This window comes from Echinops telfairi, unplaced genomic scaffold (genome assembly GCF_000313985.2).
Source record: "Echinops telfairi isolate 266 unplaced genomic scaffold, ASM31398v2 ScPeMD7_7475;HRSCAF=8513, whole genome shotgun sequence".
Lineage (NCBI taxonomy): Eukaryota > Metazoa > Chordata > Mammalia > Afrosoricida > Tenrecidae > Echinops > Echinops telfairi.
Window position 1 is genome coordinate 7,540,060 of NW_022111379.1, and position 24,889 is coordinate 7,564,948.

Consider the following 24,889-nt stretch of genomic DNA (forward strand, 5'->3'; position numbering starts at 1 on the left):
GTGTGTGTGTGTGTGTGTGTGTGTGTGTGTGTGTGTGTAGGGGGAAGAGGAGGTCACCTTTAGGGACCTCTAGAATTAATCCCCCTTTCTGCCCAAATTAAGGAGGGTTGGCATTTGAAAAACAGCACCCTCTCTCCAAGCAAAACCAAACAATGCCGTCGAGTTGATTCCGAGTCATAGCGACTCTATAGGACAAGGTAGAACTGTCCTGTGTGTTTCTGAGACTGGAATAGTCCTCTGGTCCCACTGCCTCAAGCCCAGACACTGAACACTGGAATCATGAATTTCCACCCATAGCACTAAAGGCAACCTGGACATTCCTCCCTAAGGCCCAAAGAAGCCTCCGTTCCTGAGGCTCTCACATTAGCATTTCCCCCAGCACACCGGACGCCTTTCCTTAACTTCCATCTACAGCACCTCATTCCTTCACTCGTCCTGGTACCTCCTCCTGGCTTCACCCATTCTCACTCCATGGTCCCTCCCAAGAGGCCACACTGTGGAAGAGCTAGCCTGCGGATCTGGATGGATACTTGAGAGCAAGTCTGGTCCCTCCCCATGCCCCAATGTCCCAGGGGAGCAACAGACATGCTAGGTAAAAAGGGGACTGTGGTGCCTGGGGGAATGAGGAGAGTTGCGTGTGTGTGTGTGTGTGTGTGGGGGGGGGGGGGGGGGGGGGGGGGGGGGGGGGGGGGGGGGGGGTGGGGGGGTGAGGGGAGTGTCAGAAACCAGGTTTAGCTCTCCATCTACCAACACCAGAACTCCGGAGTATAATCCAGGAAACCGGGGCAGAAGGCCCAACCCACAGAGCATGCTGTTAAACCTAAACTCCGAGGTGAGTCTCTGAATTTGGGATGGGGATGCACACTGGGTGACAAGGGATGGGTGGCAATCTGCCCAAGGCTTCTCTTTCAGATCTAAGAAAGCACATTGCCAACTCCTTTAGCCCTTTAAGCTTGATGAGGCAGTGTGGGGATCCTTGGCTGGTGAGGGTAATAAACTTAAGACTAGGGGGCAGGGAAAAGGAAGAGCATACTGGTACAACGTAGCAGTGGAGAGAATCTCCAACCAGGCTATGTGTCTGTCCACATTTCACCTAGAGGGTGTGGAGGGCAGCCTAGACTGCCCTGAGCATCCTGAAGTGTCTCTGCCTGCCTGCCTGCCTGCCAACCTGCCTGCCTGCAGTTCATATGCAACAGGCCGGCGGGGTCCTCCAGAGACTACTGAGACAGAAGGGAGGGATAATGTGCTTGTGGCTGGCATGTTGGAAGAGCTGCAGACCTTCTGTGGTGACAGTTTAATTCAGTGGGTGTGCTGCTTTTCTGGGTGTGTGTGTGGAAGCCTTTGTTTTAACAAAAAAAATTAGGCTAAAGTCCAAAATGTAAGAAAAAAGCTGGACTGCTCTGACCAAAGCCAGAAAGGAAATGGAGAAGATGCCTGGTCCTCTCTCAATATCACCCTTCCCCATGAGGGGACTCTAAGGAAGGCCCCTTGAAAACCACTGACCTAGAAGATGGAGAGGGAATAGAGTCTCAGATGGTGGAAGAAAGATGACATTATTTCATTTAAGAGCCCGAGAGGACAAGAAGAGTCTTTCACGAATCTCTTGCTAACTCTGATGTTGGTGACTTTACCTTGACCCAGAAGGAAGGATATGCCTCTATCATGCTCAAGAAATCAAACCCGACGACCGTGGCATGCTTCTCAGCTATGTAACGCCGCATGTCTTCAGAGAGGCTCGGGAGAGGCTAGAGGACCTTCTAGGGCCTCCAGAGTCTTGATGCTTCCAAGAGGCTTCGTGGTGCCCTAATTTATGGTGCAGCTCTATCACTGGGTAGGGTTTGAACAAGGATGACAGCACCTCGGGTAAGAGCACGGACCAGCATCCAGGTGGAAGGAGAGACGTCACAAGCTGAGATGCAATCCCCAGTACAGGAAAGAGGCTTGTTGGACGGTGTTAATCTAAACCTTCATCTGTTCTACCTCTTGTGGCTCTCTTATCTGCTGATGGTGATCACTTGGAGCCTGTGTCACAGTCCATAAACTACTCTGGTTGTCCCTTTCCAGGGAGGGGTTTCAAACTGGACTACGGATTGCCCTTTTCATGCCAGGGCACTGAGCCTGTGGGGTCTGGACTACTGGGGGTGGGGGGCACAGAATTAGACATGGAAATGCGTCTCCACTGTGGGATGGGCCACTTGCTGCCTGTTTCACAAGCACCCACATGTTCTCTTTGCACTTGACAGAGATTTTATGGCCTTTCTCAGGAGGGTGTGCTATCTCACAATGATCATGGACCTCTAGTGACTTAAAAAGGGCAGAGTGGGTTTCTTATGAAATCTGGTGTTACCGACTGAACTGTGCCTCTCCCTCTACCAGCAGCAACAAGAAAAGGTACATGTAGGGTCTAACCCCTGTTCCAGTGAAGGGAACCCTGTTTGGAAATAAGATCTTCAAAAATGTCATCATGCAGCTTAACTTGAGATAATGCTATAGTAGGTTAGGTCAATGCAACATGACTGGTGTTCTTAGAGAAGATACACAAAAGGAGAATGTCATGTGGCCCAGTAGCTGCCAACCAAGGAAGACCTAGAACAATCCAGAACTAGGAGAGAGGAAAGGAACAGACTTGTCCTCAAAATCTCATCATGAATCAGCACAGCCAACATTCTGATCTTGGACTTCCAGCCTCCAGAACAGAGATAACGCATATTTGTTCTTTCAACCCGTTCACTGTGGAGGGTTTTGGGATGGCAGACCTAGGAAAGAACATACCTGGTCAAGGAATAGTGCAGATTGGACTCGGAGTTAGCTTTGCGAAATACCATTGAGTCAGGTGTGACTCATGGCAACCCCATGTATGATAGAACCTGTTCATCACCTGTTCCTGTGCCATCCATCGTCCCATGCCTTGCTGTGCCCATGGTTCCAGCCACGGTGTTAACCCATCCTTTTGAGGGGCTTCTTCCTTTTTCGGTAACCTTCGATTGAAGCAAGCATTATGTTCTTCTCAAAGGACATGATGACATGTCCAAAATATGTGAGATGAAGTCTCACTATCCTTGCTCCTGAAGAACATTCTAACTATACTGCTTCCAGGATCTATGTGACTATCCTTCTGGCAGTCCATGCCATATTTAATATTGTTCACCAACACCATAATTCAAAGGCAGCCATTCTTCTTTGGTCTTCACTATTCATTCATTGTAAAGACCATGGTTTGGACCAGTTGCACCTGAGTCCTCCAATCGACATCTTTGCTTTTTAACACGTTACAAAGATCTTTTGCCATCGATTTTCCCAATGCAATCCATCGCTTGATTTCTTGACTGCTGCTTCCATGGGCGATGATTGTGAATCTTTAACAACTTCAATATTTTATCCATTTATCAAGGGGCTGCGGATTGGTCCAGTTGTGAAGACTTTTGTTTTCTGTCCCTTGATGTAGAATCCACATCGAAGGCTGTGGTCTTGGATTTTCATCAGTAAGTGCTTAGCTTTCTACAAGCAGGGTTGTGTTTCTGCACATTACTGATTGTTAATAAACCTTCCTCCGATCTTAATGCCACATCCTTCGTCTTATACTCCAACTTTTCTGCTTAGCATTATCTGCTCAGCATAAAAAATGAATACGTATGGTTAAAAAAATACAAACCCTGACTGTGACGCAAACCTTTCCAAATTTTAAATTATGCAGTATTTTCTTGTTCTGGTCAAATAACTGCCTCTTAATCGATGTACAGATTTTTCATGAGTACAATGAAATGTGATGGGATTCTAATTTTTCAAAATGCTAACGAGAATTTGTTGTGATCCACACAGTTGAATGCCTTTGCACAGACAGTAAAACACAAGTAAACATCTTTCTGGCAGTCTTTGCTTTCAGGCAAGATCCCTCCTCCATGCATCCCTTGTCCCCTGATAGTCCTTGTTTCCTGTCTTTTGTCATTTCCTCACTCATGTCGTGCTGCAACCGGTTTTTGAATTCTTTTCAGCTAAGTTTTATTTGTGTAAATGATCTTGTTCTATAACTGGCCCATTCTTTGTATCACCTTGCTGTGGAGTGGACATGACTATGGATCTCTTCCAATCAATGCCCTCGGCAGCTTTCCCCCAAATGTCTTGACATAGAGAAATCAGCACCTCCGGCGCTGCATCCCTTGGATGAAACAGGCCAGTTAGTAGTTTGTCAATTTCTGAGGACTTGCTTTTGGACAATGCCTTCAATGTGTCTTGGACTACTTCCTTCAGTGCGTTAGGCTCTTAATCATATGCTACCCGACATGGCTCAATGTCAACCAATTATTATTGCCACGGTGATTCTTTATAGTCCCTCCCTCTTCTTTTGGTGCTTTCTGTCTCATTCCATAGTTTGCTCCTAAAACCAAACTCAAACTGAAAACCCATCGAGTCAGTTCTGACTGCCAGCAGCCCTAGACGAGAGGAGGAGAAGAGAATCGCCCCTGGGGGTTTCTGTGGCTGAAAGCCACATTTTACAGGAGCCGAAAGCGTCACCTCTCTCCCAAGGAGCAGAGACTGGTGTTTATGAAATGCTGATCTTGCAGTCAGTAGCCCAACATGTAACCAACTATACCACTCAGATTCATCTTTTGCCCATGAAATCCTTCAGTATTACAACTTGAGGCTTGAATATTTTTCTCCAGGTCTTTATTTATTCATCAGTTTATCAGGGGCTCTTACAGGTTCTCCAGGTCTTTCAGCTTGAGAAAGGCGGGGCCTGTTCTTCCCTTTTGGTCGTCTAACTCCATGTCTTTACACATTTCAATACTTTGTCTTCTTGAGCCAACCTTTGAAATGTTCCATTTCAGCTCTTTAGCGTCATCGTTTCTTACATTTACTGAGCTACTCTATGTTCAAAAGCAAGTTTCTTGTCTTTTCTGACAGCCGCATGAGTCCCTTTCTTTCGTATTTTTTAAATGACCATTTGTTTTCTTCATGTCTGATGCCCTTGATGTCAGCTGTGGTCATTAGTGTCCAATGCATCAAATCTATTCTTGAGTTGGTCTCTACATTCAGGTAGGTTGTATTTCCTGTCTTTTTTTTTTCTTTTTAGCTTGTTATTATGAATTGGGAGAAGAGCAAATCAATTTTCCATTCAACAGTTCGTACACATTTTGTTTTATCTCATTGATTGCAGTTTCACAGTGTAATACCACTTACCTGCTTCCTCCCACTTTTCCCAATTCCTCCCTATTTCCTGTCTTCCGAACTCTGTGCTTGAGCAAATGTTGCCTTTTGATCTCCCTAGTGTTACTGTTCGTAGGTAAGTCTATTGTTTGGCAGAAACATGAGCCAGGGGCGAGTTCATTTCTGTACCCACAGGGTATCAAGGTCCTATATTCACTCTCGGGGACTTGTTTCATGTTCTTATGTTTCAGCCTGGATTTGCATATAAGTAATTGATAGTCTGTTCCACAGTTGTCCCCTGGCCTTGTTGTGACAGATGATTCTGAGCTTCTTTATCACCACTTTGCACAAATGGAGTTTTTATTTCTGTGTGTTCCATTCAGTGAGATCCATATATATAGTCAATGTTTATCTTGTTGAAAAAAGGTATTTCAGTGCTTAAGGCTTTGGTCTTCAACCTTCTATCATCTGACCTCTGATGGTGTTGATATCACTAAACCCTATTTTTTCTAATGGTGATCCTTCTCTGTTTCCAACCTTTCCATTCAGATCATCAGTAGCCATCGATTCATCTTGAAGGGACAAGGTCTTGGTCTTGGAAGTCCTAGCCGAAAAACATCTTAAAAATACTGGACCACCTTTCAGCCCCAATACCAACCCAGGAAGACCTTCTGGTGACAGTCTTTGTAGCAAAGCATCTCTCCACTGGTATCTGTGATCACGAGTGGAGTATGAGGCGCCAAGACAGACCACAGAAGCAAGTGAAGAAAGGATCCAGGGCAAAGCAGAGTCTACGAGCCCGATCGGATGAACAGCAAGAAGGGTTTTTGTAAAGAGTTGCAAGAAAAATACTTTAAATGGGCTGTCGAGCAGAAGCTCATTCTGATCCAGGAGAACCTCCCAGATTCCCTTCCAAGAGCACAATGTCGGTCTCCAGAGGAACATTTTCTTCAGACTGGCTCTGCACTTGAACTTAAAGGGTGGCATCACGTCACCTGGAGCTTGCAGAGGATAAGCCACAGCTGGGGACATTTGGTTGTCCTTTAGTATTCTGCTCTGAGCCCACCTCTCTCCTGCTCTGAGGAAAGCATCTCTCTTTACCTTTGGAGGCAGGAGGCCTTTCAGAAAGTAAAGAGTTAACCTGAGGACAGTCGCAAGCAGTATTTGTGAAACCTCCCCATCAGCCTAGACTTCGTTAGAAAAGTACTTTTTAGAATTAAATAAGCACAGATATCGAAGACAGACAGATATTAGTGTTAACTGACTGGTGGAACAGTTGTTACTAAAATCCACATCTGATGTAGGTCAGAGAACATGTCCCAGGGTCAGAAATTTCCCATTTAAAATTTTAATTTCAATCTAGAGATTGATTGAACACTGACTCAAGTGGGAGCTTCAATCCCCTGTGAGATTCTAGCAAGAATTTGGAAAAAACCGCTGGCTTAATTAGATAGCAATATATTTATCGCTTAACCCCCAGCCTGATAGTTCACTAAACCCTTGAGAATTCAAGGGGAGGGGGACTTGTCATACCAAACACAGACTTCAGAGAGGAGGATCAATGTGCTAACAGGCTATTGGCTTGCTTTTGAGATGAGCCAAATTCCTAAATTAAAAGCAAAGATGTCTCAAAGTGTATTTTCAAATCCTCAGAGAATGTTTGAAAATGCAAAGCTAAAAAAAAAAAGAAAGTGAAGAGTGTAGGGATTGATTACTTAACCTCTTTCTGTATCTTAGACATCTTGAATACACAGATAATAACTGGATAAAAAATACATCAACGTGAGAGAACGGAACAAGCAAAGCAATTACTGTCATGATTTATAAATTTATTGATTCTCTGCTATAAAATTTGAAAAGGAGGGAAGAATATGCAGAAGGCATGCAATACTTTTGAAGACTTTTGCGTTAAGATTAAAAAAATCCTTTCCCTATAAGCGTGGTACTTCCACAACAACTTATTGTTAATATTTCCCAAGTAGACCTAGGGTAAGTTAGGAAAAATCAACCACAATTCTCATGCCAAACAGCAAATAAAACAGACTCATTTAGTTACCATTGTTTGAGGGCTATGGGGACCCCCTTACCTCTGACTTAATAAAATTTGAGATTAACATTTTTGTAACCCAACTTATTTAATGTAGTTAGGGCAAAAAAAACCTTTACAAAATGCGGTTAGGCTAAGGTACTTAATGCAGTCTCTATGGAATTAAGGTACTTTACTTAATACAGTCTCTATGGAATTTTTATTGATCGCTGCATTGCTCCAAAGCAGCGAGGTTGCAGGTGGATGGCACCTAAAAGAGTCAGATCATTTGAGAGTCTTCTTTTATTTGCCTGACTGTGAGTGATTAAAAGCGAGGCCCTGCTGTCTAGTTAGTCAAGAAAGACATCCTGAGACTGGCCTAGGACTTAAAAAAACTTGTTTTGTTTGCTTGCTCATGGTCAACAGTTGTTTCCCGTGGTGACCCTGAAAGCTGAGTTCATGTCAAATATCTGCAGGACTCCCCCAGTGTAAACCTCCAAGCCAAAGGTAGATCTTCTCTGTGTGTTCTGGTTTCAAACAGGATACCACAAAGACAGTTCTGGTTTGCACTGCTCTGGTCTCCTGGATGGTCTGCCTTCTAAGTAAATCTTCTCTTTCTTCCTCTGACTTAAAGTAAATGGGCTGTGAAACTTTAGGGTAAAATCCCTGCATTTCAAGTTACTATTTTGAAATACAGGAACTCTGAATTTTTTTCCAAAAAAAAATTAATTTTCACATTCAGGGATGACCCAGGACTGAAGGGAAAATTCTGCTTCTTTTTATTTTAAGATAACTTTATTTATTAATTTTTTTCCAACAGTTTCATTGGCATATCATTCACATATCGTACAATTTAATGATTCAATCAAAAATTCTTCTTGATACTGTGTATGCTTACTGTAGAAGTGAGTGCCTTTAGTGTGTTAGGAGATCATTTTCTTTTGGAAAAGCAGATGTCTTTTCCTTTAGCAGTATGCCGCTCCAGGTGTACCTGTCACAAGATGCAAAATACAAGTCTGGAGTAGCCCATCCTCTGAAGTGGTGTGCAAATTGCCTGGGGTGGTTTGAAAGAAGTGCCACCAAGATTGAGGGAAGGTTTAAAGGAAGGGTACCGAGCTTAAATTGTGAACACCTGGTTTGCAGAAGGCTAGGGATGACAGTGGAAGCCCAAACTCCATTTGCAGCATCTGCGCATGGATTAAGCCTCTGGTGAATCCCCTCTGACCATAGCTGAGGGATGTGAATAGCATACAAACAAGCAACCAAGAAAGAGGGTGCTAGCACCTTTCTTCAGACAGAGCCTATTGTACTGCAACTAGTATGCAGACATCAAAGGCACAAGCATTACTAATACGGTCTACAAGTAAGACCACACACACAGTACACATAACATGTAGCTTACTTCAACAGGACACATATCCCACGCCTGCTGATTAAGAACAAGAAAACCACTGAGTTGCACTGGCATTGAAATCCAAGAGACAGAAGGTTGTGTAATGATGTTTACCAAGAAGCTCATGTGTGTACTAGGAAATACTGCTTCCTGACAGATGGGGTTGGGATGGGGCATGGTAGACCTCAGGCCAAAGAAGCAAACTTGTTAGGCTCAGTGCTGATCTACTTTTAAAAAGTGAATGAGTTGCCCACATTTAATACACTAAACACGCAAGTCTTAAAAAATTAAATCACGATCGTCTTACCCACCTAGGGTGAGACCTCGCTGGGGTCCTGTGGCTCTTGTGTTTGTGATCGCCACATCATGGAAAGCCAAGTTAAAAATCAAATGATCTTGTCCAGAAAAAAACGTGGGCGAGTTCTGGAAGGAGGCTTAGGTTATCTTTGTCTCAATATCACTATCCTTATCAACTAGAGAAATCATTTTTAATCAACTATAAAGCAAGAGATTCAATTTCAGGAATCATTTTTAAAATGCGGGCTCATTGGCTTAAATGTCTCAGGATTGGCTGGAGCAATGGACTCTGAGAGGTTATAGACTGTTTGCGATCACAGAAATAAGGCTCGGACAGGACAAGCTATCCCACCCTGGGGCGAATGTTCCATCGCACAGACGAGATTCAGTAGCGCTTCAGTGGGTCGGGTCTAAAACATCCCATTGTGGCAAATTCAATAGAGAAGTGAACTCACTTTGGAAGGTATATAGGACAGCACCGAAGAAAGGAAACATAGTCTGACTAGAAACAAGGTTACCAAACATAAATGAGAAAGCAATAAAATACTTATATAAAGTATGGAGATTCAGCTGTTCTGTGAGACCTGGTCCATGTGCCTCCTCTCTCCCCCATATGTGGCAGGGAGCACGTGACGGCTCTTTGAGTGGGAGCAGGGGGAGGCCTGGTGAGAGCTGGTCATCCAAATCTACTAGATTTGGGCCTTATTGCTAGGTGCATCTGGCAGATGCAGATGCCCAGAGAGCTATCACTTCTTACGGATTACCTATGTAGCCCATAACAATTGGGATGCTGAATGATCGTGACAAGCAGGCATCTTCTCAACTAGCTGAATTGCTTCTCCTGCTCTCTGAAACTGCTCTGGATCTGAACAGATGCACAGGTGGGAGGCCCAGTGTTCAGAGTTAGTCGATGCGGTGAGAGCTACGAAACTTGTACAAAGAAGGGGAGGGAAATGATGAAACTCAGGCTGAGGCATCGGAGTGGGGCCCGATGAGCAGACAGAGGGGCAGGCCAAGCGGAAGCAATCTGGGTAGAGGCCTCTGAGGGGCAGACTGCTACGCTGCTCCCTAGTGTAGCTGCCCTCCCACAGACAAGCGGTGCCTGGCTCCTTACAGCAGGCGTGTCCAGCAGAGTAGACTTCATTTGTGAGCCAGACTCAGTGTGTAGCCCACTGGGGGCCTCTCTGTACACGTTACTCCTTCTTCCTCAAGCACATGCTCCCTCTTTCCTCCTCTCTGTCTGATGTCTTATTCATCTTTGGGAGCTCAGCTGAAGGATGCCCTTCAGGAGCACACTCTGGTCGCCCAGATTAAGTGTGTTGCTCCTTGGCTTTGCCCCCACAACCGACTCCCCTCCCTTGGACAGTCCTTGGCGAAGCCCTGACCACACAGAATTGTAACGCCTCGTTTATGGGTCAGTGTTCTCTCCTAGCTGGGGAGACCCACAGGGACAGTTTGCTGGGCCAGCATCATTGTTCACATCTCATCTGAAGGAAGTTCCTCAGAGAATTGTGGTTGGATGGTTCAATAAACGACAGTCCAATCCACCTGCGTCTCAGCTCACTCAAGTAGTCTCCACTGGCCTCTCAATCACGGGACTGACTGTCTGGTGCTTGTGGTCGGGGCTTAGACGATGGGAAGCAATGGACCTTGACGCCCAACAGAGTTTCCCAAGAAGCAGAAATTCTGGGGACACACCAAGCACAAGTTTCAGGTGTAACTAGAACTTCTAAAAACATCTGCCTGAAAGAATAAGAAGGGAAGGAAGGTGTGTGTGTGTGTAAGTGCACACACATCTGCATTTATAATTTGTATGTGCATTGAGGGAAGAGCTCTCCAGGACAAAGTGTGGGTGATAGCATTTTGGCCATCACAAACTCAGGGTTAGAGAATGGAAAAGAGGAAAAGAAGGAGGGACTTCTTAAGGGATGATCTCACAAGGGAACCACAGAGCTACCAGAGCCCCCGTGGGCGTGGAGACTGAGTATGATCTCTGAGCGGCTGTACATAATTCTATTAGGAGGCAGTAGAGGTCTAGGCCAATCAGGCGCGCTTCTTTCCCAGATAGAAGGCAACTTCTTTTGTCTAACAAAGCCAGGGTTGTTCTTGGGCAAGTCAGAGGTTCTAGGGCAAGACTCTGAAGACATTGGGGAGTCCTATAGGCGGAAATACAACCCAAGAGAGAGAACTACACCAAGAACTGACCCCAGAAACCACCATGCCCTTTCCTTGATGGAAGATGACAGACGTGGTCCAAACCCAGCTGGTTCTCAAAAGGCATAGGCTCACCTTTCCTCCCAGTCTTAAGTTTCTTGGGTTTTCTCCACCACGTACAGCACAACCTTTTAAAGCAGTGGTTCTCAACCTTCCTAATGCCACTACCCTTTAATACAGTTCCTCATGTTGTGGTGACGGACCCCCCCCCCGAACCATAAAATTATTTTCATTGCTACTTCATAACTGTAATTCTACTACTGTTATGAATTGGGCGACCCTTGTGAAAGGGGTCACTTGACGCCAAAGGGGGTGTGACCCACAGGTTGAGAACCACTGCTTTTAAGGCTTTCCATGGTCCTCAGTGTAATCATGTCCCTTAGCAAGGCCCATAAAATTCATCTTACCAGCATCACTTTTTACCACGAGTAAAGAGGCAATTACGACGACGGACTGTGTGGCTTCAGCCCAAGATGGCTTGGGTTCTCAGAAATCAGAAGAACTTGGAAAAGGGGGAACAACCACCTAAGTCTTTAAACGAGTCTGAAAGTTCAACGTTGCAAAGCAGGAACGACCTCTTCAGGAGTGAGGTGGTGAGAGGCCCCCTTTCTAATCCCATCACCGACTGAAGTCTGGGTCTGGGGTCTTCCTGCCTCTTCTGGGTCTGGGGTCTGGGCCTAGAGTCCCCATTGAGGTCTCTACTCAGACTTAGAATGGCTGAGCGGTCTCTGGTGCTGCTCGGCTCGGGGTTCCCCTTGTTCCCTGACCCAAGGAGACTCCAGTAATAGGACTAGAGTCATGGGATTGACACTAGTCGCCATCCCCCGTCCACCATCCCCCTACAGGGTGACACCTTAAGGGTCATTAGACAGGGGAGTTACCTCCTCGGCCCTCACTGGTAGCTGGTTTCACTTGGATCGGACGATTCATCTGAAAGACACCAGACCAACACATCCAGTCAGCACCAATGTCTGGTTCTAGGACCCCAACTTTTCCACCCCTAGACTCACGGTCTGCACCCTGAATCCACTGAGCTCTGCCCTCCACCCCACCTGCACTAGATTTTTTTCCCCCTCCAAGATTTCTTCCTTAATCCCAAGAATTTTGGAAGGTGCTGAAATCCGAAGGAAGTGGTGTTGGCAGTCCAGTGGCGAGCACGGGGTTGGGCAGGGGCTAAAGAGATTTTTCTGTCTTCGATTCTTAGGCACTATCCCTCTGTCTCTGCATGAGATGGATGGGGTGGGAGGGTGCAATTGACACAGCAGGCTTGGGTTTTGTGACACAAGCTGAGACTGTAACCCTCCAGGTCAATCGAACGAAACAAGTTCGGAATCAGATCTCGTACTATCTAGCCCACACTGTGCCATCTAATGGTTGTAAGGCTTCGAGTAAGCCATCTGCTCTCTGACTCAGCTTATCAAATGGAGAAAACAGTCCCTGAGTGTCCATGTCACCAGAGATTCCAGCTTCACCTATGTAGTCCCCTCCCTGGGCTTCTCAGCCGCGGGGATGCTGGAGTTCTCCATCCTCGGCCCTCATGTGTCTCATTCTTCCTGAAGAGACGCATCCACACCCACGGAGGGTCTCCCTTCCGATCCGCGCAGTTGTGACTCAGAGCTCCATGCCTGCAGCCCAAGCCTCTCTCCTGAGATTTAGACTCGTGTGCCCAGCTGTTTGCTGGACATTTTGACTAGAAAGTCCCACCTTCCACGCAACACATCCAAAACAGAGCTCATCTTTTCACCCAGACCTGCTCCTCCCAGTCTCTCCATCTAGCCTGAACAACCCCCTCCAGCCCTTCCCCACAACCACTACCACCTTCTAATTCAGATTCCCTGGGAGGGGTGGATCAGAACCACCTGGGAACCATATCAGACTTTCAAGGTGGGGTTTTGTATAATTTGGGGGGGAAAAAGCTCCTAGGTGATTTCCATATACACCCCCACACTCCCATCCCCCAACCACCCTGGGTGAATGAATGATTGAATCCCCATCTCACCTTCCTCTCATGGGTGTTGTGGGGATCACATGAGGTAATGGGGAGGCAAAAGGTCTTTGTACACTGCCAAGAGCTGGGTGCGTGGGATGTGAGGTATTATTGTTGGGGGGCAGAGAGCCGAGTGCCGGGAGGGAAGAACAGCAGGTTTCCCGTTCAGGGAGGAAGGGGTACTGATGCCCATCTGGCCTGAGAAGGTGATGATCTGACCCCCTCCCTTCAGGAAATGCACTGCTTCTGCACCAATCAGGGCCCACTCCATCCCTTACCAATGTGCTGGTTGCCGAGACAACAGGCAGCTTCCTGTTACCATAGCCACAAGTGCTACCCGGTAACTATGGTAACGCCCTGGCAGTCACAGTTGAGCAATTTCCTTTGGATCAAATTTGAAGGTTGGGAGGGGTGGAGAAGACTGACTAAAAAATATATTTTTTTAAATATAAAAAGGAAAACATGCCAAATCTGAACTAGTGCAGTCCCCTCCCCCTCCCCCATCCAAGCGGGACACAGGTTCTTACACGCTCTGACACACCCACCCGCTAGTGGTGGGGCGCTTGCAGTGTGCCAGGCTGTGGGTGGGGGCCCAGACACTGACAAGACACAGGTTGCAGTCTGGAGGGGATGACAGATCAATCCAGACAGATCAGGGCGAGCTGGACAGATCTGAACTGGCGTGGACCAGGGACCAGGAGGGTGGGACCCAACCCTGGGTATGGGCACCTGTGATTGTGGAGGAGAGACCAAGAGACGGGCATGGAGAGCAGAGACACCGTGAGAGATGAAGAGGCACAAGAAGAGAGAAATGTCGAGAAAGAGAGAAAGCAAGGAAGACAGACCCCGGAAGAGGCGAGGGGAGAGAGAAATAGGGGTGGAGACAGGGATTGAGGAGATAAAGGGCCGGAAAGCCGGGCTGTGGGGAGCCTGGTGGGCTAGAAGGAGAGAGGCAGAGCCTGGGCAGGGGGCAGTGAGGGTGAGCAAGACCATCATTATTTTATTAGTTCTTTAATAGATCCTGAGAATTTCTCTCTGGAGCCTAAAGTGACAGGCACATGTGCCGGTTTCCATGGCAGCTGCCTCCCCAGCTGGTTTCCTGGGAGATGGAGTGCACCAGTGTTCTGGGTGACACCCTTTCCCCCCTGCACCCACTCCACCACCCCTAGGGAAGAGCAGGCATTGGGTGGAATGGATACATCCCACCTGGAGCTGACACGGTGCAGGCCACAGAGGCTGGGAGCCAAGGCCTTCCAGCACTCAGGCACACTTGTGCCAGTGTGTCCGGACCTCTGTGAAGAGCCTCAGGCTGGGTCCTTGGGAGCACACCAATGACAGCTGGAATCCGGGTCTCAAGGGCTCACAGATGATGCTATTATTCCATGAGAATTCCCGATGTGCCAGGCTCTTCCTGGGGCACTTTGCGTACATTGATCCTACACCTTTCTAATCATGCCGCAAGGTAATATTATTGCCCCCACATTGTAGATGAGAAAGCTACGGCTCTGGGAGGTGAAATCACTCATCCAAGATCACTTGGGGAAGTGGTTGAGCTGAGATTTGCCTCCACTTCGTTTAAAGCCCAAGCCCCTGCTTTTCCCCATTGCTCTGCTGTCCTCGGTCCTGAAGAATGCCAGCACACAGCATGAGGCACCGAGGGGCAGGGATTTAGGAGGCTGTGGGGGAGGCTACCTCCAGCCTCAGAGGCTGGATCAGAAAAAGTTTCACGGAGGGAACAGTATTTAACCTGAACCTTGCCGGACTTTGGCCACGTAGAGGTGGTGAGAGAAGTAGATATTCCTGGCGGCAAAAACAGTTCTCATGTGTATCTGGTGTCGAGATAGCCAAGGAGAGCAAATTGCTCCTGCGTCAGCTAGATGTCGAGTTCAAGCTTGGCTCCATCACTGTCACGTTCTCAGCAGTCTCTAAGTCTTGGCACGTGTCCCCATGAGTGCAGAGGGAAATCCTGATTCTAACCTTGCAGGGTTATGGTGGAAATGACAATACCTAGATCTTAGTAAATGCACCAGATCTAACACCTTTTTTTTTTTTTAATGGAAGGATAGGAAACTGAATGGTAGGTGCAAGCCAGATCAAGGCCAGACTGTGAAAACTACTAAAACCAAGATTTTCAACTGGGTTGTACTTCAAAGGAAACAGGGACCCAGGGTGGTTTTAAGCAGTGGGGTGACCTAGTCAATTTTGTTTTACAAAGGATCCCATTGAGCTGCCTTTGTGCAGAGAAGGCATTGGAAGGATTAGAGGCAGGGGTAGAGTTATGGGGTGAAGGTGATGTGAATTAGGGGAGAAGAAAATGACAGACTGGGAGATGTTTGGGAAGAATTAGCTAGACTACAGCTCTTTAGGATGTAGAGACTGAGGAAGAGGAGGGAATGTTGGTTGACTCCCAGGTTTATGGCTCCAGATTTGAGGCAGAGGGGACCTTGGAAGTGCCTAGGCAGCCCACAAGGATGAGGACAGATTAGAGAAGGGTGGTACTTCCAGGGCTCTGGCCTTCAGTCCCCACTGGTCAGTGATCATGGAGGGCACCTGGGATTTCATATGTTCTGCATGGCTCGTTGGAGAAGAAATGCCCACTTGAGTGACCTAGGCAACCCTACCCTGCCTTGTGCCTGCCATGGCCGGGGTGGGGATGGTGGGTGGGGGAGGGAAGTAGGAATGAGGTCAGCTAATAAGAGTTCTCCTTTGAGGAAAAGAGGGCATTGTCTCCTTGGCTGAGAACTTGTGGAATGGACCTCAGGTGAGCGCTTGCCCTAGGCTGAGCACCCACTCATACCCTGGGTAGAGTCCAGGGCCACATCTACTTTAGGACCCAGCCTGGAAGGGGATGGCAGAGAGCAGAGAGCAGAGTCTGATCCAATCAACACAAGGTGGAGGGAGCAGGAGGGGGAGGCCAGAGGTGGCTCAGGCATCCAGAAGGTCTTGGCTCTTCTGTCTCAGTGAGAAACCACCTCCTCACCTCTCTGCTTAACTTTTATAAAGTTCCTCCATCAGCACTGTCTGCTGGGGCCCAGCACTGCTGTCTTTAAATTCCTTCTTCCTGATGCCAGTAAGAGCTCCAGTAAGCACGCACGCCCCAGCACCAGTTCTCCCATGGGAAGAGCGCTGACAAGACAGTTACCAGAGAAAGGACTGTCGATGTGTTTGAGAGAAGTGTCATGGGTTGTGGGGACAAGGTGGGCAGAGAAAAAGCAAATTTTCTCCATTTCAGCCTTATACCTCCACTGTTCTGATTCAACCTGGTCTTCTTGGCTCTAGAATTTATACAGCTATTCTAACTAGCTCGCAAGTTTCATCTCTTCTTCCTCCTCACTCCTGACCTACCATGAACACTAGGCCTACAACACCCGTACCCGTACTCAAGCGCCAGTATCTAAAAGGATCATCCTCCCTCTAGCATTGCTTCCTCTCCAATCCATCCTCCACACTGCGACCAGAGCGATCTGTTTAAACTGGTTCCTCTCTCTTCACTGCTTAAGATTCACCATGGTTCCCCCTGGCAAGCCTCCAGGTAAAGTCCAGGTAGCCTAAGTCTAGCAGTCAATATTTGTGACCTTGACTCCCCTTTGGAGCCCCAGGTGTCTTTGCTAGAGATCCCCTGCTGGGGAGTATGCTAGATAGTGGGCACCAGGTGAGCTGCTTCCTTTCCAGTTTCTAGACCCTTGGACAGGATGGAATTCGATCGAGATTCTGCTCAGATAGAATCTCCTCCATGCAGGCCTCCCTCCCCATTCCTGATGCCTCTTTTACTTGTCCAGATGGAACCCCCAAAGGGATCTGATGAGCTGTTTCTGCGTTGCCAGTTCCTTAAGGATAAAGGCTCAGACTCACTCGCTGGGCAACTGCTAGCACATCCAGTACCTTTCTGTGAATTTGGAAACACATCCTCCGAACCCCAGGGATAAATGAGAAACACGTGCCTTCCTCTGGGCTAACGCAGCCCTGCAGTGATGTGCCTGGCTAGCCAACAGAGCACGGCTGGATTTTGCCCCCATCTGTCCTCCCTATCCAAGCTGTTCTGTGCAGGACCCAAGTCAGAAAGCAGGTGCCCGGCCTGACTCAGTGATGTCTCTTTCCCAGAGTTTGAAGGGATGGTGGATGTCTAAGGGAAAGGAGGTCATGAGCAGAGAGAGGGGCAGATAAGGGGACACCTTTTGAATCCCAGAAGGTGAGACTGAAGTTGGGCCTCACTCTCTTCTGGTGAATTCTGGAGCCCAACAGGAAGTCAGGAAAACGTGGCTGCAGGAGGTGAGAGCTATCTGGAAGTCCTGAGTAGGAAAACGCATTTTGGGAGCTGACAGAAATCGGCAGGGTACAGGTCGAGAGGAGCTAAGAGGAGGCTCCAGCGAAACTCCCAGGGGACCAGGCTTCCTCCTCTGGGGCGGGAGTGGGGAGCCGCATGGGGCAGGGAAGCTTCTTCTGGTTCCCTCCTGACACTCCTGCCGGACTCCAGCAGGAGTCCAGATTGAAGTCTTGTCCCCGCTTCTCCAGCAGGTGGCACATGTGCCCAGGACCCAGTGCTAGCAGAGCGCTGGGCACCCTCCTCCTTCCAGGAGACCAGGTGACTGAAGCTGCCACTGCCCCTGGCAGGCTTAGGGGAAAGATTGATGGCACAGACTTGGCCAGGGCTGGCCAACAAAGCCATCGATTTTCATTTAGGAGAATGATTAAATATTAATTTTCACTTTGTTAAGCTGGGGAGGCTGAATAAGGCCAGTCCTGGCAGGGCTAATGGCAGCCAGGCTGTGTTGGAAGACTGCAGATGGAGAAGCGTGGAGGGGTACATGTATCCCATCATCAGCCCCTCCAGACCCTAAAACTTTCCACCAGCCAGGCGGACATAACATAGCAGTGTGGTTGGCAGTTAAGTGAATGAGTCCCAGAGCCCTGCTACCTGGGCTTATAGCCCACGCCGTCCCTTTACAGGGGCTACATGACCATGGACACAAGTGCACAGGCGATCCTAGGACTCAGTTCCTTCATCTGTAGAATGGGCATGACAAGAACAGCACCGTCACCACAGAGGAGTAAATGGCTTCAGACATGACAAGTGCTGGGAACCTGTCCGGTATTCCACATGTTAGTTACGTGTCTCTTTTCTGTCCCACGATTTCTCCCAGTACTCCAGGGCTTCACAGCTCGTGTGTTACATGCCCTCGTGGTCATGGAGTTCCCATGACCATGGGTCTAGGTCACTTCCATGGGGCCCTGAGGCTTGTTGAAGGAGCTCCAATGGCACAGTGATTAAAGTGCTCAACCACTCACCAAAAAGCTGGTAGTTCGAACTCATCAACCACCCCATGGCAGAAGGATGAGGCGGTCTGCTTCCACAAAGAAGTACTGAAGTCCTTGGGGTGGAGCTCAGTTCTACTCTGTCTACTCACAGGGTTGCTGTGAGTTGGAATGGACTTGACAGCAGAGTTTGGTTTGGGGTTTCGTGTTTGGGGCTGGTTGAAGGAGGTTTTGTTTTCCCAACGTTTATCTTAATTTTTTCAGTGCCCCCCCCCCACCATTTGCCTTCAGAATAACACCCACCTTCCTTTGCTGGTATTTCTCTTCAAGCCCTGCCTACTGCAAAGCTTCTGTTCATTCTGGCTCCCACTCTCACGGGCCTTCCCCGACACTCCAACCCCCAATTCCCTGTCACAAGTATCCTATTCCTTCTGTTTCCGCCCCTTGACTGAGCCCACCTGGAACGGCATAGCCTGTTTCACTGACCTCAGTTCTAGCATCAGCGGCCATTGGCTCCCAGGTTGACTGAATGGTGACGTCTACCACCATTCTGAACGTTGCCATTACTATCTGCTTTTACACCCAACTAGCCCATGATGAGTGTTTCCTGTCTGCCATGAACTGACTGAGCGCTTTACATGTCTTTGCTCATTGAATCCCTACAGCAATCCTGTGAGTTGTTTTATCGATGGGTGCAGAGTTGGAGACTTGCTCAAGGTCCCAGCACTGGTGGGTGGTGAGGCCTGTGTCCACATGGAGGTATACTTGAGTCCCGAGCCTGGGGACAAAGGGTTGGTGAAACCAGCAAGTTGGTCCTATTTGGCACAGAGCTCTTCCCACTTGCTAGACCAGACCCATTGCTGTCTAGTCAATTCCACCAATTCAGATTCATAGCAACCCTATAAGACAGACAAATTGTCCCATGGCGTTTCCAAAGCTTCTTTACAGAAGCAAATTGCCACATCTTTCTCCTGTGGAGCTAGCTGCTGGTGGGTTTAAACTACTGACCTTCTGTAAAGAGCCAGGCGCTTAACCACTACACCACCAGGACTCCTTATCCTACTGCCAGACAGCTCCAATTCAGAGACATGACTGACTGCTTTATCTGCACTAAAGTCAAGGCCTGTTGCTTATAGTCACTAATCTTGATCCTGCCCTCTGGGGCCACTTGTAGAAAACCCAAGATCATTTCCGAATCTAAAAGCAGTCACCCCACTTCAACAAGAGTATGTACTGAGACACTCACTCACTCACTCACTCTCACTCACTCACTCACTCAAAAAAAAAAAGAAAAAAAAAGAATATGTACTGAGATTTTACTTACTGCTAGGTACTAGATAAGCCTCAACCCTCGCTCTAGCCCAGGGAGCTAGATGTTTGTATTACCCATGTAAAGATTTATTTGTTTGTTTATTTATTTTAACTCACTCTTTAATGATGAGACAATTAAAACTCAAGACGCAATGTCATATGCCCAGGTTCATAAAACCGGTCAATGGCAGAGCTCGGATTTACACCCAGATCTATAAGACTTGAAGATCAGTATTCTTAATTATTAGGTCAGGACACCTCCTTATGAAAATCCAAAGACCTGTTGCCACTGAGTCAGATCTGACTCATGGAAACCCCAGGTGTTACGGAGTGGAACTTCTTTACAGCGTTTTCTGGGTAGCAATCTTCACGCATGGCCTCTCTTTCCTGGAGCTGCGGGGTGCCAGGCCTCAGAGCAGCAGCCAAGTGTAAACCGCATCACCATCAGGGCTCCTTACCTGCCCCCACCCAGTGCTCTCCAGACAAATACCTCCAATTCCTTCACACGGTCTGCCCATGTTTCATTTGTGCTCCTACTCCACCCTGGTCACTCTTTGATACCCTAGTGATGTAGTCCTCTAGGCTCTGGCTGCTCTTCACATTTGAAAAGTCTTCTTGTTCTAGATATTCTGTTCCTTGGATAAGAGAAACGAGGCTGTCCTGGTGTAACTTGCTCTTGGTGTACTGCGGCGTGTTAGCTCTTGGTGGTCACTGCTTTCCTCCTGCTGCAGTCAGTAGGCCCTGCTTGGCTGTTTGTCCAGTGACTTGCCATTAGCCGTTAGCCATAGCCAGTCAGGTGCTACTGCGACATAAAATCTAGCTAACCATTGAATCCGGTCGCCCTGAACTTTGGCCCAATATTGGGGGTGTGAAAGGAAGGTGATCTTTGGGAGTCAAAGCCCCCCAAAGACATTACAGGGAGAGGCTAAAAGGACAGTGCCACCAAGGACCCTAGGACCTGAGAAAGTGGGTTGAGTCTCTATCCCCTGGAGTCACATACATGTTCACACCAGTTGACAAATGACATCGGAAGCCATAATTTTAGCCAAGGTGGACAAGGTCTAGCTTTGCTCTTAACCCTGAGGCCTCTCTTGAAAGATGGGATAAAGCATGTAGCCCAGGGGGCCTGACTGCCTTCCTTTGAGCCAGAAGACTGACTATAACAAAGAACAGAGAGACTAGGGAAGACCCCCTCCGAGGGAGATGACTCTGCTTCTAGCTCTTGGTCGTGGCCCATTCCCCACGTGCTGCACACCGTGTGCGCCCCAGCCTGGGCTGGTTGCCACCCACCCCCAACCCTGGAGGACTTACCCCTGGCAGGGTCTTCTGCTCGTGCAGTGCACTCTGGGCCTTGAGAGCAGAGTCCCGGGCGCAGTAGGTGAGGAAGGCACAGCCTGGGGAGGAAGAGGCTGGCTCAGGGGGTTTCTTGAAATCCCCAAATGCTCTTCCAGGAGAGGCTCCATTAAGTTGACAAACTCAAGATCACAATCATTTAAACCAGGGCACTACTTCTGAGAAGCTTCTCTGGCTCCCATCTTCTCGGAAAGGAGGGACTTCCTATGCCTGGAGACCTGGATCTCCAGCTCCTGCTCCCTCTCATTTGCTCCTGGCCTCCTGCCCGGGGGAACATGTGCACTCACACCCAATCACATGCTCATACAACCCTGTGCCCTCCCCTCCCCACTCTAGCCATACGTCCTGTTGGCTCAAATCTCACTAAGCGGATTTGCTTTCAGCTTTAGCACCGGCCTTCCCTGCCTTTTTAAAATTTAAACTCACCAAGTCTCCTAGAATCAGTAGCAACCTCTTCCCAACTGAATGGAAAGGACAGGAGGCAGAAGAGGAGGAGGATGGTTGGGGGGGTGTGGGGTGCAAACTTAGGACACCACGATTCCTTCCCAACATCTTTCTCGTCTGTGTTTGAAGCTGGGGGGATGGATTCATTTGAGACTTGAAAGATGGGGCTGGCTTAAAGGCTTTCTGTAGGTGGAAGCTTTCAGGGATATCTAAATCCTATCCACTCCTCTTAGAGGGTTATTGTGCCCCAACTCTGAGATCTCTAAAAGGGCCAGCAGACATGGGACTAGACAGGTCTGGACTGAACCAAAAGGCCAGGTCTACCTCTTCTTGTTCAGCTTCAGACCTGCTAGGAGCCACTGAGGCTGGGTAGCCTTCCTTTGCAAAGGGATTGAGCATTCATTCATTCAGAACATATTTATCAAATATTTATTATGGAGAGGTTTTAAAATCATGGGCTTGGAGACAGAATGGCAACAGGAGGGACCCATCCCCTGACCTCGTGGGGATTACGTATGTAACTTATCATGGGGGTACTTTTTGAGTTCCAAAAGTGGGAGAATTGTCTCAAAGAGGACACTGAGTCCTGTAGAACACAAATAAGGGTTAGCCAGGTATCAAGAGGGGGAAACAAATATTTCTGGCCGAGAGAACAGCATATGTGAAGTCTTTTTTAAAATGAAGTTGACAAACTAAGAAAGGATTTGGTGTGTCTTTGAATCTAAAAGGGATTTGGTGTGTTGGAGGAGTGGATAGCAGGCCACTGTGGCAGGAGCTTGGAGACTGGAGGCAGAGTGACGAGTGAGGTATGTGGGAGACAGGTGACATAGGAGCTTGTAGGGCTCCGTTGGGATTTGGAACTTCCTCCTAAGAGTAACGGAGAGCCAGTCCCTCAAGAGTGACAGGATAAGATTTGAGTTTTTTTTTAAAAAGAATCGTTTGAAGGTAGCAAGGCCAAAGACTAAAAGAGGGGAAAGTGGGTGCGGGAAACCATTAGGAACTTGATGCGGGTTTCCATGTATGCCTCAGCAAACGAGAACGAGAACGAGAATGAGGGTTGTGTTTCTAAAGTGTCTTCTACATGACTCCCCCTTAAGGTCCCCTAAAGGGACCTGGAGACCACTGGGACCAGCATCTCATATCCATAGGGTACACTGGAGCCCAGAGAATGTGACAGTGGCCTGGCAGGATGTGGACTCTCATAACTCCCAGGCTGGATTGCTTTCAAAGCCCAGTGGCTGCCTCCTCAATACTCAGCAGTGAAAAGGAAACTGAATCTCCCTGGCTTTGGGCCATCACTGATGCAGGGGAGAAGGTGGGCAAGGCAAACTATTTATTGGGAGACCCTTCCCAAACATTGTGTAAGAAACAGGTGATCTTTGTCAGGGGGAATGATGGGGTTGGTTTGTCAATAACTTTACCCCAAACACCTAATTCTGCTTACATCCCTGACCCATCTTCAACAATCACCAAGCCTTATCAGTTGACATCAAAAGCTGGTGGGGGGTGGGGGCGGGGAGTGCTCAGGGTCTGTCTGAAAGGCTCATGGGCCAAGTTACTGCCTAACGAATAGAGCCCAGTGCACTCCCTGGTGTCAGGTGTGAAGCGACAGAGGAATGAGAAGACAGAGAAGCATGGTTTGAGGGACAGACATGTGAACACGCAGGAAGAATGACAGTGACGTGGAAAGAGTGAGAGAAGATAAACAGTTTAGAAACTTAATAGTGTTTGAGGGCCAAGTGAGAACACGAGTTTAGACTTCCATATGGAAATCTCAGCCTAGAAAACAAGGTGCTATGGATGGATGGACAGACAGGCTGCGTTAGGAGAAACCTGGATGGTGTGGTCTTGTCCTCTCATGTCCCCTTTCGTATATCTCCAAAGGGTAAGAGATGCACCTGTACCCATCTGGTCCCAGCCCTTTCATGGGTATCTATCCCTGAGGCTCCTACTCGTTATGTGACATCTCAGTCAAAAGAAGTAGCAGCCTGAGCCCAGCTCACAGTCCTTAAGAACACAGTTAGCTATATAACCTAAGGCCCGGCACTTCTCTCCTGGGAAGATTCTGGACGATGGATAGACATCCTTACCCCCCAAACAGGAATTTACAGCGTGGGTGAGGGGCAAGAGGGAATAAAGATGCTTCTCAAATCATCCCCCTTCCTCTCGTCCATGTATGACACTGCGCTTCCGCATAACAGTCATTAGTATGGCTCTTACTCCAGCCCAGCCTGGACAGACTTTTCTGCATGTAAACAAGCCTCCTCCCTCTCTCCTCTCTCTACAAGAAGAAAGGGGTGTGGCTGGACAGGGCCATGGCGCCTCTGTCTCTCTGGAAAAGGCAGGAATAAGACTCCTTGTCTCTTCCACCTGACCCATCCAGAAAGTGCTCCGGAGCAGGAGATTTGGGGGTGAAAGAAGTGTGGGTTCAGCTGAAGGGAAGGCTGCGATGAGGGGACACAGGTGGAGAGAGTCCCCAGCTGAAGCCAGGGTCTTTGCTGACATCAGAAGAGTAACAGGCATGTGTGGACTTGGGAAGGGGCAGGGGGCTTGGGGCCGTTGCTAAAGATGAGGTGGCATTTAAAATGGAGTGTCTCTTGGGAGGGGAATTGACTTTGTGAGTTAGCCAGGTCTAGCATGTGAAGAAGGGGAGCGCACTTGGGTTTATGGGGCTTTAGGTTGCGCTTCCGGTCAAAAGAAAGCTCTGGAACTTGGCTGGACAGGGAAGGCCGGAATGAAGGGTACACAACCCAGAAAGATGGGGAATTGTTTGGGTCTGAGTCGAGTGGCACCAGATGCGGGGCTGGGGGTGGGGGGGTTTCAAGAATGCTTGGGTCCAGGGTTTGGAAGGTTGAGATCGTATTGGAGATAAAGGTGGACTAAGTTTCCAAATTCCAGGGCTTGGAATACCTGATGGAAAGGATAAAGGAGAGGTCTAAGGGAAAGGCAGGCTGTCGGGTATGAGAGGTGGTGGGTAAGGGAGTTGGCAGCTAGACTGGAGGAGATGTTGACCAGAGAAAATTCTGGGCTGAGGGTTCTTTGAGCTGGGAGAGGGCTGGCCTGAGGTGGGGCTGGTGATGGACTGGTGTTGGACTCGTTTTCGTTCGACTAGGACGGGGCTGCGGAGGGGGCTGGGGTTTGGGCCAGGCTGCACGCTAATCGGATTGGGGCTGGGCTGGGCTGGGCTGGGCTGGGCTGCCCCCGCGCACCTTTGTGGAGGCCGGTGAGCCGGTCCTTCAGCACCGTCAGCTCGTAGATGCGGCCGAACTCCTCGAACAGCGGCTTGAGGTCCTGCTCGTCCAAGCCCCGCGGGATCTGCCCCACGAAGAGCTTGATGGCGTCGTGGTCCTTCATAGGGACGGCGGGACCCGGGTTTAGCCCGCTCAGGCCGACGCCGCTGTCCGTGGTGCTGAAACCCAAGCGCGAGCCGGGGCCGGCGGGCGGCACAGACCCTCCGGGCGCAGCG

The 24,889-nt window shown here is 48.6% G+C and overlaps 1 protein-coding gene across 1 annotated transcript in view; it reads right to left on the reverse strand.

The window, feature by feature from the left end:
- The window catches only part of CELF6 (CUGBP Elav-like family member 6), a 30,276-nt gene extending 5,400 nt beyond the window's left edge, over window positions 1–24,876 (reverse strand). The window contains exons 1-3 of the mRNA XM_045285663.1: window positions 24,633–24,876; window positions 20,938–21,020; window positions 11,957–12,005 (exon numbers count right to left, since the gene is read on the reverse strand). Coding sequence (XP_045141598.1) covers window positions 11,957–12,005; window positions 20,938–21,020; window positions 24,633–24,777 — 277 coding nt within the window. The 5' untranslated portion in view covers window positions 24,778–24,876. The remainder of the gene's footprint in view (window positions 1–11,956; window positions 12,006–20,937; window positions 21,021–24,632) is intronic.
- Window positions 24,877–24,889: the final 13 nt, after the last annotated feature.